At 38.7% G+C, this 22,647-nt stretch overlaps 1 protein-coding gene across 5 annotated transcripts in view; it reads left to right on the plus strand.

The window, feature by feature from the left end:
• Positions 1-12,430, plus strand: part of abcc12 (ATP-binding cassette, sub-family C (CFTR/MRP), member 12) — an 80,024-nt gene extending 67,594 nt beyond the window's left edge. For all 5 annotated transcript variants that reach the window (XM_069901662.1, XM_069901665.1, XM_069901664.1 and 2 more), the window contains 7 exons: positions 1,331-1,420; positions 1,509-1,698; positions 2,095-2,254; positions 6,475-6,553; positions 7,843-7,956; positions 9,437-9,601; positions 10,594-12,430. In XM_069901662.1, coding sequence (XP_069757763.1) covers positions 1,331-1,420; positions 1,509-1,698; positions 2,095-2,254; positions 6,475-6,553; positions 7,843-7,956; positions 9,437-9,601; positions 10,594-10,686 — 891 coding nt within the window. In that variant the 3' untranslated portion in view covers positions 10,687-12,430. The remainder of the gene's footprint in view (positions 1-1,330; positions 1,421-1,508; positions 1,699-2,094; positions 2,255-6,474; positions 6,554-7,842; positions 7,957-9,436; positions 9,602-10,593) is intronic.
• The last annotated feature ends 10,217 nt before the right edge of the window (positions 12,431-22,647 follow it).

A 22,647-nucleotide genomic window follows, 5' to 3' on the forward strand; every position in this document is an offset into this window, starting at 1 on the left:
CTCCAGCTTTTTGTGTGTTGTTCCAGTTTTACAGCATCTGCAGTTTCTCATTTACTTTTGAATGCCAAGGGTTTGATTGCTAGCCTCTTTTGTAGCACAAATGTTACATCCCACTTTCAGCCCATGCCCGCATTTCAGCCTCTCATTTACTGAGGACTTGTGAACATAATTGAATAACATGCAAGAATCAGAGAATATCCTTAATTCAGACCTTGTGGTGGAAGGTAGGGCATTGATGAAGCAGCTGAAGATGATTGCTCCTTGGACACTGCCTTGGGGAAACCCTCCAGTGCTGTCCTGAGGCTGAGATGATTGATCTTCAACCACCAAAATCATCTTCCCTTGTGTCTTCTTTGGCTTGGCTTCGCGGACGAAGATTTATGGAGGGGGTAAAAAGTCCACGTCAGCTGCAGGCTTGTTTGTGGCTGACAAGTCCGATGCGGGACAGGCAGACACGATTGTGTGAACTATGACCAAACACTGAACTGTTTTCCCTTTGGTTCACATTGAATTTAGTATTACCAGAGCACATTGATGCTTCAATACTGCTTTGGTGTGAAGGACAGTTACTCTCTACTTACCTCTGGAACTCAGTTCTTTGGTCCATCTTTGGAACCTATGAAGAGGTCTGGGGGTGAGTGGACCATGGCCTAGTTCCATACTATAACCATCCTGGAATTCAAACTGATTTATATGCAGTAATGTCGAAGAAAAACTATTTGCTGGCGTTTGTGCCTAACAATTTCAGCCATTGTCATTCTAAAGAGACTGCAGACTCTGTGATTGTAGTAAAAACATGCTAGTTCTGGAGGTCCTCAGCAGGTGTTGAAGGGTCCATTGTTTGAGGCCAGATACGTTGGTTCTATATCTTTACCTCCTATGGACCCTGCGAGACCTGCTGAGATCCTCCAGCACTAGCGTGTTTTTATTTTTGGCAGTCTGAAGAATAGGTAAATCGATTACTCTCAAAGAAAGACCTTGGCAATTGACTCATCTTATTCAATTAAAGGGCATGGGGAAATAAATCACATAGAGAGTGATTGGCTTTAGAATCCATTACTTAATAGACTGGTAGAGGCAGAAATTTTCATCACTGTTATCTGAATTCATTCTTAACGAACCATGATTTACAATTATGAGACTAGTGCTGGAAAGTGGGTTAGGTTCAGTGGCTCTTTTTCAACCAGCAGACACAGTGGGTATCCTTTTGAGATGTTAATTTTCTCTGCCTATTTAATATATTCAGAGCTACTCTATTTATTTACTTTTTTTATTCATATTAATCATGTCACAAGTATATATTTTAATTTGAAATGTTCTGTGCCCATAGCTGACAGGATTGTTGCATATATGCATACAAATGGGAATTGAAACAGAATCCAGATTCTTATCTGTAGAACGAATAATGGAATATATACAGGTGAGCATATAAGGGCAGAAATAAATTCTGAATCCCAGTTCATTTCAATATGTTTGTTTCATTTGTTATGTACAATTATCTCTATCAGATTTGTGTTCCAGAAACTCCTCTTCATGCTATAATGTCAAACGCTCCCAATAACTGGCCAGGTTGTGGTGAAATCATTTTTAAGGATTATCAGATGAAATACAGAGAAAATACGCCAATAGTCCTAAAGGGATTAAATTTAAACATAGAAGCCAAGGAAAAAATTGGAATTGTTGGAAGAACAGGATCTGGTAAGATATTCAAAGGCCTTGTTTATTCAACCTTTTTAACTAAAAATGTTGTGAGTGATGGTCATGTACAGACACTTTTCCCCAAATATTCCCTCTCATCTTGCTTGGATAACCTATATTGATTCCTGAACTTAGATGCATTGGTACTTCCTTCTTTGTCAATATATGAAGACCCTGATATGCCTGCTGTTTTTCTTTCTTATCTACTGTACACACGAGTTTCTTTTTTTAATTGGCATTGACATGAACGCATAATTTAATATAAATTTAAGAACGTAACTCTTCCTATTCCTTAACTGTAATGAAAGAACACAATCTTTTCTTCCAGAAATCTTGAATTAGCTCATTGATATGATTTAGATATCATACAATCGACTAAAAAGTTTATCTTTACAGGGAAGTCATCATTGAGCGTTGCATTGTTTCGACTTGTTGAACCTGCTATGGGGACGATCCTGATTGACAACATTGATATTTGCACTCTTAAACTGGAAGAACTAAGAAGTAAACTTTCAATCATTCCACAAGATCCAGTTCTGTTTTTTGGTACAGTGAGGTAGGAAGAATTCCATAATTGCTAATTATTGATAGTATAATACAGTCTTGCTTTACATTTAATTATCTCCATGATTCATTTTGTGTGGAATGTAGTTTCCTTGGATTTACTAAGAACTATTCCCAGTTTTTCAACAATATCATTTAGAGTTGTGGAGATATGGGATGGTTAAAGCACTGAATTATCATTTGGCTGGTATGATCTCCAGAAGAGCATCTTATTTAGTCTCATTCTCCAAGTATTCCTCGGAGGCCCTCCAAGTTATACCCTTATTCTCTTTCAAAAGTGATCATTTTAATCTCCTCACAGCACACTTTCAGGCAGTAAATTTCAGATCAGATATTGTCTTATAAAAAGTATATTCTTGTACAGGTATCACCTTTTGTTCTTTTGTTAATGACCTAAATTCAATATTCTCTGGTTCTCATATCTTCTGCTGATGGGATTTTTCATAATTTTAATATTCTGCACACGATTTTACTCTGAATAATCGAAGGTTCTCCAATTCTTCCTATCCAGACCTTTCCACTGACTCTCACATGCTCTCTCTCCATGTTGAAGAGGATTAACACAGGCACTTGAATAGGCAGGGCTTAGAAAGAGATAGAATTAATGTCAACAAATGGGAATAGTGGAAAAACACAATGCTGGAGAAACTTAGCAGTTCGACTCCCACTCTGATCCCTGCTTTGGTCTTTACCATCCTCTCTGACCTTCCCCCCCCTCGAAGACAGAGCGCTTGGGCTCAGTCCTCATTTTTTGACCTGCTGAGTTCCTCCAGCATTGTGTATTTACTTCAGCCATGGTGTCTGCAGACTTCCCTGTTTTTTTTTCAAATATTATTTTATCGGCACGTAAAAAATTACATACGTAACCAAAATTACTATATATCAAAATCAATACATGCTATTTTATCATGACTTCCCTGTCTTACTCCTAATGGGAATAGTATGCTTGAGCAAAAAAGTCAGAAAGTACACAGCTCGTCGAAAGAACCAAAGACTTGTTGATCCAAACCAAGGCTTTTATTAGCAAAAGACAGGAGCTCTTCACAGGTGGCCGACCAGTCCGGAATGATCTGACCCGGCTAGGGACACAACCCTTTAAGGCCCAGACAGTAGGCGTGGCTTAGCTCTCAGCCAATCGCTGTAAGCACAGTCTAGATACTGTAACTATATACACTATATACATTGGTGATAGATCTATACTATCACACACAGTATATTGAGAACCCATTTCTCAGCCATTTGATTCTACGAATCTAATTCAAATTCACACGCTTTTTCATTTAATTTTAAATTTAATTTCGAGATCCGGCATGGTAACAGGCCCTTCCAGTCCACAGCCTGAACCGCCCAAATGACCCACATTATCAAATAATATACCAACCCTGTATGTTTTTGGAATGTGGGAGGAGGCCCGGATGAAAGCCCATACAAACACCTTGCAGACAGCGGCAGATTTGAACCAAGGTTATTTATGCGGTAATACCATTGCATGGAGTGCTATGTGAACCATGTCACCTATATTCTTATGAAATAGAATAGGACAAGTAACTAGTCAAGTCAAGCGATTGTCATGCGATTGCACAAGTACAACCCAACAAAACAGTATTTTCCAGTCCTTGATATTTGGTGCGAACTTAATCTCTCTTTTCCAAATGGTTGGTAAATATATTCTCGAGTAGCAAATTCAATTCACAACCTCACAAATTTACAGCCTCATCTCCCAAGCCTTTAATAGAGGACGTACCAGAGGGGTTAGAGCTGCCATAATCACAACCAATGAAATGGGACAGACTTTATTGCAGCAACTACAGAGGAGTCTTCTTGTTAACAGGACTCTCCTTAGCAACCTCTTTCCAGTGGTTGAAGATTTGCTCCTTGAATCATTGGGCCTTCTAAAATTGCTGCACCTGGGTAGCCCTCCTAGGACCCAGGTGAGATTACTGATTAGTTGGTACCTCCTACTCCTTTTAAACTGCAGGTTAATTCTCCTGCTAAATTGATCACTCAGTGATTTAAGGGGAAATCCCACCCCAGCAATGCCATCAGTGACGTGTCATGCACTCACAGGCAGCCTCACAGGGGCTGTTCCCTGTGTTCTTTCTGTGGCCTTTCTATTTAGAATTCTCCTAAATTCCCCCAACTCACCCCCTTTCATTTGTCCCCTGCTCTCGGCAGTCATTCGCCATCGCCCCCTCCCCTGCAACTCTCCTCATCTAACCCGACTTGGCAGCAGTGCTGCCAGATGTCCAAATAATTAAAACCCTAATCGGGTATGGAAACCACCCCGAAAATAACGAAGGAGAGGGGTGCTGCCATGAATGGAAGGTGATGTGCTGCAATGTACTGCTGCCGTGAACGTGGGAGGTTGCTGGCCATGATGTGTTGCTCTGATTCGCGATGACGGTTCAATGTGGGAGCAATGGCCTTCTTTGTTACCCATAATCCCCCACACTGCTGGAACTGCTCTGGCAGAGTGATTCCAGGGGTGTAGTTAATTATGGGTAAGGAAGACAGCTATTGATCCTGCATTGAGCCAGCCCGGGGATCCCCGTGATATACTCACACCACGAGATTTACCAGTTGTGCCATTTCCCCTTTCACGTCAGCAGAGGAGGACGCCTTAGTAGGTTTTACTGGATTCCATGACCATCTCCAAGGTAGGTCTAGGACCCGGGCAGATTTTGACCAGGCTTGTCTGATTTGGCCCTTTCAAATAGCCTTGGTCTTCAACCGAGTAAATTGCCCGGTTAACCCCATTTTACAAGGCAATTTGAAAGGGCCCACTGTGGGGATTCTGCTTAGTCAGAGGGACATGGAATGTAATTCAATGGCCTTTTTCAATCCCACAAAGCCTTGATCCATCATTTGAGGAGGACTGTGAAACATCCTTCCCAAATTTGGCTCCATAAAAAAAACCATTCACACTGTTATATAGCAGGCAAGTATAATTGTAATGAAGAGGTCCTTGAAAAACCCAATCACAGTGCAGAATGGTGTCAAGCAAGACTGCATCTTTGCCTGTATGGCTACATTTCACCTTCCACAGACTTCCCACTGGAATAGTCTGTCGGATCAATTGGAAAGTGTTCGATGTACGTCAGCTCCACTGCAGATTCGAAGGATACCTCAGCTTCTGCTGCAATGTGTACGCACACATTCGGAGGCTGAGTGCCAAGTCATTGTCGATTTGTTTACTGAAGTAGATGATACAAAATATCGCATCTGCACATCATTTCCCGCCTCGCCTACAGTAGTTCTACTGTTCATCTGCCAGTTCCTGCCTTCCTCTCCCATCCCTCTGCATTGTTATGCCTGATACAGGAATCATCCCAAAACCTTTGCTATCTCTCCCTCTATAGATGCTGCCTGATCTGCTGAGGTCCTGCTCAGAATTCGTCAATCTGGAGCAAGTTATTTTCAGTCTTAATGGACTGTATAGGAAGAAGATATAGTAGTAATCATACATTCCAATCCACTTCTGAAATTCAATTTCACTGGCTTCAGTACAGAACATATGACATTATTTAAAAAAATTTTTTAAATAGAAATATGGCGAGATAACAGGCCTTCATGGACCACAAGCCTGCACTGCCCAAATACACCCATGTGACCAATTAACCAACGTCTTTGGAACATGGGATGAAACTGGAGCACCCAGATGAAATCCATGCAGTCACTGGGAGAACATACAAACTCCTTACAGAAAGAATTGGATTGATCACTGGCACTGAGGTAGCATTGTGCTAACCAGGACACTAGCCATACTGCCCATTATGTTGTGCACCTGGGATTACCAAGCAGAGATGAACATTTATGTAATTCTCACAAAAATCTGTGGCCTTGATTTAGATGTTTTCCACATAGTACTGATGCAATTCCCTACAAGTTCTGAGGCAAGGTTCAAAAGACTTTACAACTTTAGGCACATCATACAATTGAAGAACAGGGTAGTGGGAATAATGAGTAGGAAAAGTTAAGAAAATAATTTTCAATATTACAATTTCGTTTATTTATAATATCAAATCCAGGTGCACTTTATTTTTGTGGGAATTGGGCTTTATCATAAGCCACAGCTGGTTTTATTACCTGGAAAAAATGTTTCGGATGTTATGAAACTAAGTCTAAGTATCATAGCTTTCTCAATGGGCACCTTAAACTATTAGTCATTCTTTTTATAATGGATCAGGAATAAATTCTGCACTCTTTCCACAGATACAATTTAGACCCTTTTGGGAAGTACAAAGAGGATGCAATTTGGGATGCTCTTGAAAGGACCTACATGAAGGATATGGTATATTTTAAACAATTTTTCCCTAATTTCACTAATATATTTTTCTCATATTCACATTTGGTATGGATTTATAAATTATTTTGATAAGATGTATTCAGAAACTATTGAGGTAGCAGAATAGGTTTACTATTTACCTCAGTGCACTTGGTAGCTCAGATGTTTTTATCAAATCTCTTTATGGACCAACTTGCAAATTAGTGTGCATTAATATGTTTGCTAAAATCTGTATTGCTCTACCATACGTTTATTATTGAACCATCTCTACTTCAAAAGTTTATCACCTGTCCACATGCAACCTCTAAAAACATGGCCCAGTGAATATAAATAGTAATCTTGATAAAATATACTGTACAATGAAAATATTTATTGTTATCTTAGAAAACCACAATTCAGATTTTACTGTAGGAGAGCTAGTACCCCTTACTTTGTAGATTAGGGCAATTTAGATAATTCATAGATAATCTGTAGGGGTGGCAAAGTGGTGCATTTGGCAGAGCCACTGCCTTACAGCTCTGGAGACCCTCATTCATTCCTGGCCTCTGTGTGGAGATTGCATATTTTCCCTGTGATAGTGTAGGTATTTTTTTTTAGGTGCTGTAGTTGACTCCCATATCACCAAAATATTCTAGTTGTCAGGTCAATTAGCCCTAATTTGTAGTGAGTGGTAGAATCTGGGTGAGGTTGGGGGGAGGAATTGAACAGAAATTGACAAGAATGAAGTAGGATCAGTCTGGATGAGAATTTGCAGTCAACATGAGCCTCTTGTCCCAGGAATTAACTGGGAATTTACTGGGACAGGGTCCAGTGGAAAAGGAACACTGACTGAACACTGGTGTCAAATTATGTCATTTCACGTTGGGGATTAATCACCTCTACCCCCTACTCATATCTCCAGCATTTGCTGATGCCAGCGTGCTGATAAAACGAGTGGAAAAGGGACAGCAGAAATTCACCTATTTCCAGTTGAAGGTAGAACACTCCGATTCCCGGGGATGAGTTGTGTTCAGTGGAAAAGCAAGTAGTGTCCCAGTTAAGGGTGGCCCGGTGGAAACAGCACAAAGGGATTCCTATCCCATGACACTGCACAGCCAATTAACTGCGATGCCAGTGGAAAAAGAGGCTATGAACTACTGGCTTGGATAGCTTCTAGCATGCTATATGATTGTAAGAATTCTGTGATCAGGGTATTTGCCTACACACTAGTTAACAGTTGGCATTGAAAATAAACTCATTTTCTGAGAAATAAAATTATTGTTTAGTGTTAATCGCAAAAAAATATTATTTTGCAGGTAACAAAGCTTCCAAAGAAACTGGAATCAGAGGTGATTGAAAATGGAGACAATTTCTCTGTTGGTGAGCGTCAATTGCTCTGCATGGCACGAGCACTTCTGAGGAATTCAAAGGTAGGATAAACTCGAAATTCGACAAGAGGATGAAAAAAAATCAAGGTAGTACGGATATTCTCAAAAAATGTCTTGTCGCTGTCAAACAGTTATTGATCTTGAAATCCATTGTTCTGCTACCCTTGCACTGATCTCAGGTTATTGTGTTTGACAGAATGGTTTAAATAACCACAATTTAAATGTTATTAATTCCATTATGCAAAAATAGAACTTCCCCATAATAGACTAATTTATCATACTTTTCGTAGCTTGCTATCCACAAAATGAATTCCTTGTTCAAATATCTTCCGTCGTTATTGACAAAAATTCACTTGTAAAAAAATTAAATGAAATAAACTGGGTCATTTAAAGTAAAATATGCAGGTTCCTGTTAACAATCTAATTATTACTATCAATCTGTATATGCATGTGAAACAAAACTGTAGTCAGAAATTCAATGTATTTCTTTTAAATCAGTGGAACTTTAACTTCCTCATTGAAGAGTTTTATTCAACAGCTTTACAGGCTTTTGAATCTCCCCTTAATACCCTAGTCATAAACTACTCCAGTACCACAAAAAGGCCCATCTACTCAGTTCAAATACCACTTTCATTTTGCACTACTGTAACTGTAAATTTTTATCTATCTTTTACATTTTCTCTCTCTTTCCATACAGTAATTTGTTTATTTACAACTGTTTGGCTGGAGCAAGTAAAAATTTTGGTGCATATATACATTGAATTTGTGTATGACAACTCATTATCATTGTACAAAGTCTGCACAGTCCAATGCTAAATTTATGTCTTATAAATGTTTTCACTCCAAAGTTATCCAGTGCCTGTGATCTGCATTAGGGTATACCAAGTACAGTATGTGGGGAAAAATAGTTACATCAATTACACTGGACAAAAAGGTTTGCTTCCTGAAAAATAAAATGGGGACAACTTCAAGAAGAACTTGAAGGTAATTTCAGATTTGCTGTTTCATGTAGGAAGTTGGAGAAACATTAAATTAACTTTTATTGAATTTAGCCTGCTTAATCACATAATGATGCTCACACATTGTGAGAGTTCAACTGACCTAAAAATGTTTTGCAGCTGATTTCCGTTTGAACTCAGCCTCTGATGCCTCTTGTGTCAGTGTCCAACAATAGTTGGCCAGATGCCCTGCTGATGCTTTTCCATGGTCGCAGTGTCCTGGTGAAACCTTTCATCATGTACGTCACCGACTGCACCAAGATCAGCGGGAAAGATCAACTGCAAATGCAGAAAGTTAATTTTCAATGACATGTTGCGCTTCACAGTTTTGGATGCTTGAAGTAGACTTAAAATAAGACAGGAAATTACAAAGATGTGCGATAGGAAAATGTAAGGGTGAGTTTTGTGATCAGCAGTCCGTAATCCATAAAATACACCCAAAAGTGTTCAGGAAGCAAAATCTTCATTGTCCAGTGTTCTTTTCCTTTCCTATGACTAATTGTTTTGTAAAATTTATCCATTAGATAATAATGTTAGATGAAGCGACAGCCTCCATTGATTTAGAAACAGATTCATTGATTCAACACACTATTAGAGCAGCATTCAAAGACTGCACAATACTAACAATTGCACATCGAATAAACACAATTCTGGAATGTGACAGAATTCTGGTTATGGATGATGGAAAGGTGAGTAAACTAACATTTTTTGATCTTATTATTGCAGAAATGCATCAAGCTAGTGTTTTTATTATTAATACCCTTGAAATTACTTAATGACCAGATAGCCTTTGGATAATTGAATGCAAAACTGAAAATAATACATGAGAAGAGTGAGTACAGGGTTAATAGTCAGTTACTTAGGAGTGTGGATGAACCTTGGGATTCAAATCCGTACATCCCTCAAGATTGCCGCACATATTGATAGATAGTTAAGAAGGCCTTTGGGATGCTGGGTTTCCTTAATAGAGGGATTGAGTTTAGGAATAGAGAGGTCATGTTGCAATTCTACAAATCTCTGGTGAGATCACACTTGGAATATTGTCTTCAGTTCTGGTCACCTTATTATAGGAAACGTGTAGAGGAGATTTACCAGAATGTTGCCTGGATTGGAAAACAAGTTTAATGAGGCAAGCTTAGCAGAGCTGGGACTTTTCTCTTTGGAACATAGAAGGATGAGAGGAGATTCAATAGCCGTCTACAAGATTGTGGGAGGCATAGATAGGTTGGACAGCCAACACCTGATTCCCAGGGCGGGATCAGCAAACACCAGAGCACATTTGCACAAAGTAGGGGAGGTAAGTTTATGGGAGACATCAAGAGTAAGTATTTTTTTAAACACAGAGAGTTGTGAGTGCCTGAAAAGCCTTTCCTCAGATGGAGATGGAGGCAGGAGCATTTGAGAGACTCTTAGACAGGCACATGGATGAAGGAAAAATAGAGGGTTATGGGGAAGGGTGGGTTAAGTACCTTTTTTAGGGATATGTGGGTTGCCACAACTTCGAGGGCTGATGGGCCTGTGCTGTGCTGTTGTGTTCTTCAACTTCAACTTATGACTGCATCCCCAAGAAAAATAAAATTAGGTGATGTTCTATTAGATGATTCAAACCATTGTTTAAAATTCACCTGCTTTTGCAAGAAAGTTATTTTAATCATTTTAATATTTTGCACTTAATTTTCAGGTTGTGGAATTTGACACACCTTCTGTGCTAATACAGAATCAGAATTCAAGTTTTGCATCAATGCTGGCAGCGGCCAATAAAATTAAGTCATAAATAGGCAGAAAAAATTCAAATCATTAGTCATAATTTCTACTGAAACACATTTTGATTAGATCAGAAGAAAATTGAGGAGAACCTACTCAGTGGGTAAACCTGCCCGTCACATTATTGGGCAGAGTAAATTCTGTAAAAATGAAGATAATGCTGAGACTTCAATACTTTTTTTTTTCCAATCCTTACCTATCCCACTACCTGATCATTCTTTATGGGCATATTCGTTCAATCTTTTGGTCAGGTAAAATTTCTAGAATTTCCATGGATAAATTGATCTGAGATTATAAATTTGGAGGGTTAAAATTATTGGATTAAAAAAAAATTAGTTAGCTGCACAAATTTGTTTTGTTGTTTTTAATTGGCTTCCACAAGGTCGGAGAGGAGATGGCAGAAGAATCTATTTATAAATGGAATTTTAAATGAATTAAAAGAAAAACAAATAACCCATGATTAAAACATGTAATTTATATTTGGGATGAAATTAAACAATCTGTGAGACTAAAAGAGGGGTTATCCTCAAAGATGCCTCTATCTCAAAACAGTTTAATACCCATGACATTGGGTAATAGAATCTTGGCCACCTGGTGCCAACATGATATCCGGTGCATTGAAGATGGTTATGATCAATAGAGGAAATTTATATCTTTTGAGGGACTTAAAATCAATATAATTTATCTAACAACACATTCTTCTGCAATCTCCAATTGTGATTCTTTTTGAGGGAAAAGTGGGAACCATTAATGGTCCTACCAATATGCTCAGACATGGAAATTCTAATTCAAAAGGGGAATGCAAACAAATTTATCTCTAATATATATGTTCTGATCCAAGATCAAAGCCCAAAATCTGGACAACATAGATGGGAATCAGATTTGGGCATTGTAATTAATCCACAATGTTGGTCAGATCTATGTGAAGATAGTATGACTACCTTAATTAATTCTAGACATAGACTGATACATTATAATTTTCTGCACCAATTATATCTCACACCTCAAAAGATACATAAAAATAAACCAGCATTTTCTGATAGGTATTTTAGGTGTGGTATAGATGTTGGTACCTTTTTACATTCCACCAGCTTTTGCACAAAATTAAGACCCTTTTGGATAGAATTGGGGGAAATGTTGACAAAAATTGTGGGGGTGAACTTTCCACTAAACCTGGAATTGTTTCTTCTGGGGAACTTGGCAGTTATAAAAGCTCTCCAGAAGCAAATCTAAATTTATTAAAATTGTGTTGTCAATAGACAGGAAATGTATAGCAGTAACATGGAAATCCGATTCCCTCCTTCACATTGATTGTTGGAACATGGAAGTGCAAAATTGAATTCCCCTTGAGAAGATTACTTACAATCTTAGGAATAGATATATTATGTTCATCAAAATTTGGTAACCTTATTTAGATTACTTCAATGCCCAGATTGTATGATATATTTTGATATTTGTCAATTATTTGAAATTTAATACTTTTAAAATTATGTAACTATGGGATGTCGAACTTTGCTCCTGTTGCTTTTTTCTATTTTATTTCTTTTTTATTTCCATCTATTCCCTGCTGTCTGTCCCCTTTTGTTTTGAATCTGGGGAGGGGGTGCTGGGAGAAGAGGGACTCTCTTATTTTTTCAGATCTTATGAATGTTTTTCTATGATTTTATATTCAATGCATTATTGTTATAATAATAATTGAGTCATATATCCTGTATTTTCTTAAAACTTAAATAAAATATTCCCAAAAAAACTGAGATGAAGTCAATGAACAGCAGCCTGGCGTATGAGGCATTGTTCTCCAGGTGGGTCAGGACAGAGTGGAGGGACAGTGGATTGGTTCTATCTGTAGGCAAATTGAAATGCGTCCTATGTCTCCAGGCTTTGCTACATTTGATCACCAGTCACTCAAAGCATTTCATAATGGAGGCCAGTGCCACTGGGCAATGTATATCATGTAGCTTTAACATCAGCGGCAAATGATCATCTAAAATTACCAGCAGTAAAGTGATCAATTTTACCTTAAGCAGAAGTCCAGTATGATGGTTCAGCATACAATGGGCATGCCACTGCAGCCTGTACTTACTGGTAGAGTGTATTGTTTTTGGTGGGGGGGGGGGGGGCAGGAACATCAGCAGAACCTCCTGGTGATCACCAGTCAGATGACTTTCCAAGTCCCTGCTCACTGGTGAAATGGTCCCTTTCTACGTCACTGGGAATCTCCAGCTTTTATGACCTCTTCCAATGAATCATGGTTGGCGAAGAACAATTTGCTGTGGTGCTCATGCCCCAGAAAATACATGTTTAACCAAACCCACACACGCATAATTATTTTGCATGGCTTGGTTTTTCTTGATTGGTTTAGTATTTTGCCCTTCCCTCTTATTTTCTGTATATTATCTGATCTGCAAATAAATGCAGTATATAAAATAATCTGATAAAGTATTTCTGATATCCATGATGGTAGAAAGTAGTAACTTTCCTTTAGTGCTTTACCATTGTCAGCATTAACTATCTGAGGCTGTTTAAGACAAAGGTAGCAGAATGTACAGGTGGCTTATTGAAAGTGTAACTGAGCTCCAAAGGTGATGAAAATGCTTGACCTATAATAATGGGGTAAGTTGCACTTTGAAACCTTCTTGGTAGATGAATTAGAACGGATGAGTGCAACCTTGAACTCATCCCAAATCCTGAAACAGAATTCTTTCATATAAAGTAAGCAAGAATATGTTCTATTCCTAATAACCCTTTTAATTGGTTTTTCATGGTGAACCAGCACTCAGTCAAGGAAGGAATCCAATTCATCTAAAGTCACGGAATATTTTAAAACTTGTGATCAATGAGAAGGTGGAGGAACTCATTGGGTAAGGCAGTATCCATGGAGAGAAATGGTCAGTCCATATTTCAGGTCAGAACCTTTCGTCAAAACCTATTTCACAATTGTTTTCCAAGCAGGATATTGATCAAATATTGACCTTGCTACAGCAAAGATGCTTTTCCAGGTGAAGATGCACTTTGGATGGGTCAAAACTTTTCTTTGTGAACAGCACAGAGTGAAATTAAACAAATACACACCTCAGATTTAGGATTTCTCCTTATCAGGAAGAATAAGCAGCAGGTTTAAGTTCTGGACCCTCCCACCCCCATTTATAAAACCATACAACACTACAGCTAAGAAACAGCTCCTCTGGTCTTTCTCGTTACGAATAAAAGAAAATGAACCAATCAACCCTGCGGTCTGTTTCACTAGATAATGATTACAAAATTCACAGTGCAGTTGGAAAACTGTAATATTTCTTGGTGTGCAGTTTGAGTAACAGTGACGCACTTCACATTTTGCCTATCGGGTCTTCAGTTTGAGTTAACATCTATTTTTTTTTACATGGAATAAAATATATGGGAAAATCACTTTTATCTTTTCAGTAAAACCCTGTTAGCTGGAATTCAAGCAATCGGCAGCCTCAAGCAACCAGCATTAAAATCGCAGAAAATAAATACACTGCAGGTTAAAAAATATGTTTAAAATTGATGCACCTCACCATTAGTTTTCTGATTATGCAACACACATCTTCAAACAACCAGAAACTCACTTATCCGGCATCTACTAATCCCCATAGATGCTGGATACCAGGTGTTTTACTGTATATCTTTTACAATCATTGCCTGGATTTCCATCACATAGTTAAATTCTTCCCAAATATAGAATTTTAAAAATCTAGTTTTCTATAGCACTCACACTGGAAAAACCAAGCGCTATCATTCTCTGCTGCTTTTTTTGAGTGGCCAATCTTCATATTTTAACGAATATACAAGGACTATTTTACTGAGGAAGGCTTCACAGTAAAACTCTTTCCCAACAATATCATCTATCTATTTGAACTTCAAGTTCGGGAATGTTAGAAGAAGAACACTGGCTTCTTCTTCTACATGTACTGTATGCTGAGTTATGAATAACTCAAAATTGAGGCTTATCGGTAGGTCAATTTGAGATATTTACATGTGGTAGCCATTCTTCTTGTCAGAGAAACACAAGAATTAACATTAAGGATGGGGTGAGTGGGATGGATAGGTGGAAGGGGTGTAAATTTCTATTTTCTTCATTAATAAAGTTCAATTTAATTTGTTCATCAATAGCTATTTGATATACTTTCTGGATACAGACTTTATATAATCTTCTAGACTAAAATGACTAAAAATCATTACAGGCAATTTATTTGTCAAATTCTTACAACCATATGAATTAATTGACTGCACCTATGAGGGATCATGGTTAATTTGCAGTGGGGGTATGAACAGAAAAGCTAACATTGATGAATTTGGCCAGTGCTGTCTGATAAACATGAAAAAATAAAATACAGATGACTAAAGATTTACACTGCAGGAAATCATAATATATGGTATGCCATTTTCTACAAACTCAGCTCCTCAAAGGTTCAGAGGGGGGAGGGTGCCTTCACCCCAAGGACAACATCCATTATGAAGTATAGCACGACAATTGAGCGAAATAGGGAAAACTTGGAACAGATCTGATGGCTGAGATTCTGAGGGGGAGTTGACGGTGCAGATTCTGACAGGATGATTCCTTTCATGGAGAAATCTCGAACTGGGGTCATAGTTGCAGAATAAGTAATAATCCATTTAAAGCTTGTCCATTCGAACATCGTGAAAAGAAATGTGGAGTCTGAGCCATTCAATAAATTCAACACTGAGATCGTGAATTAGAAATGAATCAAGGCTTATAACGCCAGAAACTGGAGATTCCATCAGCCATAATCTTCTTAAATCCTAAAGCTGGCTTGAGAGGTCACATGATCCTCCTGCTATTTTTCACATTCTCTTGACAAAGGGTCTCAGACCAGAAACAGTCCTTCTGTTTCACTCGCCATGAATGTGATTCCAGACCTGCTGAGTGTTTCCAGCATTTTTTTCATTATAGATGAGGATGAAAGATTTCTTTCTGCAATGAATGCCGCTGCAACAGAATGGGTTCTGCTAATCCTCCAGTTGATTCACAGTTTCTATGATTGACGCAATGCACACAAAATGCTGGAGACTCTCAGCAAATCAGGCAGCATCTATAGAAGGCAAAAGCTAGTCAATCAGGCTGAAATCCTTCATCAGGAATAGCAAGAAATAGGCAGAAGCACAAATAAAAGGGTAGAGGTTGGGGGAGGGGAGGAATCTGAACACAGGTCTGAATATAGGCAATAAGGGAAAAATGTGAGAAAAAAAATCTGGGAGGAAGAGGCTGAAGGCTGAGGAAGGAAAAGGGTAGGGAGTGGGAGGAAGGAAGATGTGGGCGATGGCGATGGCCAAGTTGGGGGGGGGGGAAGAAAAGAGAAGCATAGAGGAGGAATGGGGCTAGAGAGATGAGGGAAAGCAATGTTAGGTGCAGCACATATGATTATATGTAGCCAGGCAAGCCTGCACAGAAACTGCAGACACTGGAACCTGGAGCAAAACACAACCTGCTGGAGCAATTCAGTGGGTTGAGCATCATCAGTGGCGAAAAAGAGAATGGTCCACATTTTGGACTGAACCCTTCATCATGATTGAGAGTGCAACCAGCATGTACTGAGTGGGATGGGTTGGACAGGGGTGAATAGGAGAGAGGTGAACCAGAGAGGGATCAAGGGTGATAGATAGATAGATGGAGAGGTGGATTCCTATTATATTGCCTTTCTGTGAAGAGCCCAAGTTATGCATCTCTGTGAAGAGCCCATTTCCAGCAAGCCCTCAAATGTGCCACTCAGAGTGGACCTGTCCAACATGCAACATAATCAGAGGTTCACATTTCCAAAGTCTGCAATCACTGAGAAAAGCGACAGTCTGCAGGATAAACCTCCAACCTCCAATTTGTGGAAGTCAAAGTGACGGCGATTCTCAGTTTTGCGGTCATTGGCTCGTTCCAGACAGCAGCAGCGGATCAATGTTATACGTTTAATCTGGATCTGGGCAAATGTAATCACATTGGCGGGAACTGGGTTCTGTTAAGCAGGGAAGATGGTATAATTCTTCCAGGTGTTAGGCACAATGTTCAGAAGGGAAGATTCCACAAGGCACTTGTAATTCCTAAATTTTCAAGACAAAGCCTTTCATTCTCGACCATCTCTCTGCCTATCAGCAGCGCACTATCCAAAATAATTTTGATTTAACAAACCACAATTATAGGGTCCCTGGAGCCTTTAAATACAGCAGAAAGAAATTGGTCTCTATTTATTAAATACACCAATTCTGAAAATACCTATCTTACAGTGTACATATGGGAATTCATCCATGACATTCACAAACTGGCACAGGAGGTTAAAGCTGACACATTGCATTGAAAATGCCAAACCAGGGATATAAATGGCGGTCTTGTAAAACTTAGCAGTAGCCAAGAAATGAAATGTTGGTCCAGAAAAATAGCAAAGTTACTTGGACTTTAGCATTTGAGCACCCATGAGGGAATGACAAGATTCCACTGAATATAAAGGAAGAGAATGCCCCAACCCTCATCACATTTATACTGATTTTCTCTCCATCTTTAAGTTGTCATTTCAAACAAAGTCAAGCTAGGGTGAACATCATGTGAAGGAATAATGGCCCCTTCATGGAGTCTTGTTTCAACCAGCCAACAGGGGCTTCTATTTTTGACCTTCCTTACAGCAAATACTTTCAATTTTGTAATCATTGTGGATCTGTGAAAGCTTTATGTTATTGCCAGTCTCGGTTGCTATATTTTGTTTGTAGATGGACCAACTGAAGGGGTCACCCCCTACTTTTTTTTTATGGTATAAACCACTAAATGGTAGGGCACTGAGGAGTGCGGTAGAACAGACGGATCTCAGAATACAGGTGGGAAGCTGATGAGGCCAAATTTGGAGTATTTGGTGCAGTTTGGGTCACCTAACTTCAGGAAAGATATCAATAAATTTGAAAGGGTGCAGAGATTTACTAGGATGTTGCCTGGATGTGAGAAACTAAGTTACAGGAAAAGGTTAAATAGGTCTGGACATTATTTACAGGAGTATAGAAAAATGAGGGGGTGGGGGAATATTTTTTTATTAGAGGCATTTAAAATTATGAGGGGTCCAGACAGAGTAAATGTAGGTAGGCTATCTCCACTGAGGGTCGGCGAGATACAAACCAGAGGACTTGGGTTAAGGAAAGGGAACATTTTAGTAGGAACATTAGGGGAAACATCCTCACATAGAATGTGGAATGAGCTTCCAGCGGAAGTGGTGAAAGCTGGCTCAATTTTAATTCTTAAGAAAAATTTGGACTGGTATATGATTGGAGGGGTGTGGAGGGATATGGTTGGGTGCAGGTTAACGGGATTAGGGAGAATAATAGCTTGGCAAGGATCGTTTCTGTGCTTATAAGTATTCCAGAGAGCCAACACAAAATTATTCAGCGACCTATGACTTCCTTTAAGTAACTCAGCTATTTTATACCATTCTGATCCTAAATATCCACTACGAGCATTTGTCTTTAAGCAATCTATTTAATGAGCACCTGCAAGAGAAAAACTGCTTGCTATCTTGGTATTAAACCTTTGAGATTAATACAAAAGGCTTGAAAGATAAATATGTGGCATTTGTAAATTCAGTTTTATTTTTGAAAGGTTAGATCTTGACAAGAAGTTAAATCTATGGATCTGGGAAAACACAAGGTGTGATTGAAACTGCAAACTGAGTTACTGTAGGACAGGAATTGATTGAATGACTCTTAGTGAAGACTAATTCTCAGATACTGCAGAGGCTTAAATAAGAATGTGAGAGTGTGAGGAGCAAGATTTAGAAGAACAAAAGCAAGATGGAATTAAAGAGAGAGAAAGATTTTAGGTAGATCCATGCAATCCTCTTGGCTTGTCATTTTGACCTGCTCAAGAGAATGAGCAAAAAACCCCTGTTGCTAAAACCAGGATTCCCAATCGTTTCCCAGCCACCCTTGTTCCCTCCGGTGTACACATTGCTAATATGTCTACTTTATTTAATCATATTTTGATTAGGTTGTGAATGGAAGCTGATGGATAAGAACACAGCTGAGAGTAGTTAGTTTGAAAAAGGCCAGTGGCAGAATACATGCATTTCAATAGATCTCTCTTCCTTCACAATGCTGTGATACTCTGCAATCCATCAAGGGTCCAAAACTTCTTTATATCTTAATATTTTTGATTATCCTTTACTGTGTAAAAGATTTACAGACTGAATTATGTTTGTGAATGCTTTTTAAACTCATAAATTATCCATTTACAAGGATGAACAAGGACATTGAATGATTCATACTCTTGTTCCATGCAGTCAACCAGCATTTGCAGCCAGTGTAGCAAAGGTGATTCAATACATGGCCTGAGATGCCTGTTGAGAACATTCCTCCCCTGAGAGGGGATATTCAGTTTAATTGAGAGGCCTGAAACATGCTCGAGACATTGACCCTCAGCTTTCTGCAGTGAAAAATGAAAAATAAATTCTGGGAGGCAATCAAATTTTGAACTAAAAGAGGAGACACAACTCCTAACCCAGTGCTAAAAGCTAATGAAGTCAGGGATCAGGATTTGCAATTATAAACTGGCAACAGAGAGAAATGGCAAAAGCAAAAACGTTAACCCATTTAAACACCAGGGGATGTGATTTATTGATTTTCCCCATTATTCAAAAGAAGTTAAATTAAATATGATTTGATTTACTGATACCCTGTAATTTTGCTTGTGCTTGTAAAATAAAATTTTTCTTCTTTGGCTTGGCTTCGCGGACGAAGATTTATGGAGGGGGTAAAAAGTCCACGTCAGCTGCAGGCTCGTTTGTGGCTGACAAGTCCGATGCGGGACAGGCAGACACGGTTGCAGCGGTTGCAGGGGAAAATTGGTGGGTTGGGGTTGGGTGTTGGGTTTTTCCTCCTTTGTCTTTTGTCAGTGAGGTGGGCTCTGCGGTCTTCTTCAAAGGAGGTTGCTGCCCGCCAAACTGTGAGGCGCCAAGATGCACGGTTTGAGGCGTTATCAGCCCACTGGCGGAGGTCAATGTGGCAGGCACCAAGAGATTTCTTTAGGCAGTCCTTGTACCTTTTCTTTGGTGCACCTCTGTCACGGTGGCCAGTGGAGAGCTCGCCATATAACACGATCTTGGGAAGGCGACGGTCCTCCATTCTGGAGACGTGACCCATCCAGCTCTCACTCAAAGTTAACTTAATTGCCAAGGTCAGAAATACTTCCCTTAAGGATATCAGATTGTTAAAAAAAACCTTCAAGATTTCCAAAATTTAAGGGCACGATCTTGAAAATAAAGTTAAAAATTTTTGAAATTAAGGCAACTTGAACAGCTGCCACAAAAAAATTCTCCTTTACTTTGTAAAAAGGAGCAACATTCAGAAGATTAGGTCATAATTACAATTTTCCACCTTTTTTTAAAAAATTGTAATTGTCGGAGTGGCTACACAACAACTTAATCAAGTACTTTGCGAATTGGATTCATCCAGGAATGATGGCATTTAAATGATTCAGTTTATCATAGGTTAAGCTTTCAAACCATTATGAAACAATTTAATTTTTAACTTGGAAACAACATGCAGGCAAAGTTGAAGTAGTTAATGGCCTTTTTATGAGACATTGTTCAAGCTCTAAGAACCACAGGATTGTGCTTTACCACATAATACACCCATTACCTTATTATTGAAGTGATCAGATCCTAGACACTGAAATGCATTTTAAGTATTCATGACAGCAAGAGGCTGAAATTTTGCAATCCAACTCTTCAATGGTGACTCTGGTGGTGGTGGTGGTGGTGGGGGCAACTCTCTCTTTTGCTTTTCTCTCTTTCTCTCTCTGACTGTAGGTCTGACTATAAGAGGCGCTTAGAGAATTCCTGCAGCAGGCAAAAAGAAATTTCCTGTAATATGACACTATTTTTTTTACTATGATAAGAAATTGAACCTTGTCCTAAGAACATTAAACATCAAGATAAATCATGGCACCACTGGCTTTCAAACAGATTTGTTACTTTGATTTTACAAGTGTTTCCTGCCTCCTAAATTTGGTTGAAGTCTCAAAAATCCATAAGGAGTTATGCTATGGTGAACAGTACTTCAAAGATTTTGTAACTACAATTCCTCACAGCATTGAATAGAGTAGAAAACATCCTTTGCAAGGAATGAAGAGGGAATGCAGAGAAGGGCAAACAGCTGGAAGAGACAGAAGGAGTTGGCCTGGCTGACTGAAGGAAGGTTAAACTGACAGATGTTGCCAATGGTGGTAAATGTTGAGAGAACCACTGATTCCTGTGGAATGTTAAAACCGGGAATTTAGCAGAAAGTGTGTTTAGTGGTGATATCGAACTGGAGGCTCTGTAAACTTTGGAAAATAACCCTTTGAAAACTGTGGTCAGTTTATGTTGAGGATGTAGGTTGCCTTATGGTTCTGAAATGAAGGGTAAATGTTGAGAGCAGAGTTTGAGGAGACTTGTAGTTGAAGACACATTGGTAGCAATGGTATGGAAGTGGCATTATTGAAAAAGTGTGTACTTAACAATAGGTAAATAATCACCCTAACAGTTTCATTATTCTTGAGATTTCAATGTAGGTTTCATGAGCTGTGAATAAAAGATCATTTCCTATTAATATACATGCTGTCTGAGCCATTATTGTACAAATTGTAGGAAGAGAAAGAAAATAGCCCCCCCTCCCCAGACGACAGTGAATATTTCTAATAGTAAAAAAAAACAGTACCTAGTTAACATCTTTTACGAGCTCAGGATATCTCAGAACACATAATAGCTAAAGTAATACTTTTGGAGTATAGTTGGTTGTGTGTGGAAAATGCAAACATTTTGTCGCGAGTACAGTTAAGTCATTGAATAATGTTGTTTCGTTCAACAGTACTCCATCATAACGTTGATGTGAAAAGAAAATACTGCGCAACACTTTGGGGTTGAACTGAATGCTAGTAGGTGCTGCCTCTTACAATATTTGCTTTTCAAACATTTATTCTTTAATTTATCCTCGTTGCAATGAGTGCTATACGTGCATGGTGCACCCCGCTGATTGCGGCCACAAAAATACAGTGTTGGATTAGAAACAAAAGTAGAAGTGTTAAGGGGATTTGACAATGATCAGCGAGCTGCGGATATTAGAAGAGATCTGGAACAATCATAACATTAAGCTGTGGTTGGCCTCAATTTATCATCTTATCTGTGTACCAGCATTTCCTCTTGTGCAGTGGTTTAGACAGTGGTTTAGATCTAGATCTTTGTCTCAAGTCCCCTAAAGAAAGACTTTAATCCACAACGTATTAGTTCCAAGGCAAGTCTAGAATCAAGTGAGCCATAGTTAATTATGAACCAAATTTTCACATGGAAAACAAAATAAGCTGCAGATGCTAGACTCTCAAACAAAACCAAACCAGTCAAACAGCCAGTCAAACAGCTTCTATAGAAAGAGAAACTGGTCAAGATTTCTGATTGGTGACCTCTCCTCAGATTGGAGGGAAGATTCTTCACATAACTTTCTGCAAACATAAATTGACAGCATTACTTTAAAGAATAGTTCATTTTTTTAAAAAAAGCCACCATTTCTCAGATGAATCAAATGGCCACCATGTTAACATTTAGGTCTATCAACTCAAATCTATTTGGTGTGGAAGAGAGTATTATGATGTACAAGCTGGCAACTTCCTTTCAGGAATAGCATTGATACCACAACTGTGGGAAGAAGTAAACTGTTCAGGCAATGATAACCTTTATTTTTCCATTTAAAAGAATGACATTTCACTTTAAAAAAAATCTTTTCAACATCAAATCATGCAACTGTACATTTTGAAAAGAAAACATGAAGAATTTGATACCATTATTGTAATGAAATAAACCAGACCCACTTGAACTAAGTAGAAAGAAAGAATAAATCATGAGTTTTTTGAGGAAGAAAATGATAATTATTTAAGCAAGATAAGTGAATTAGAGTCCAGTTATTGTTGAAGGAATGGGTGGCAGATGGTGAAGAGATC

The sequence above is a fragment of the Narcine bancroftii genome, chromosome 10 (genome assembly GCF_036971445.1).
Source record: "Narcine bancroftii isolate sNarBan1 chromosome 10, sNarBan1.hap1, whole genome shotgun sequence".
NCBI classification, from domain to species: domain Eukaryota; kingdom Metazoa; phylum Chordata; class Chondrichthyes; order Torpediniformes; family Narcinidae; genus Narcine; species Narcine bancroftii.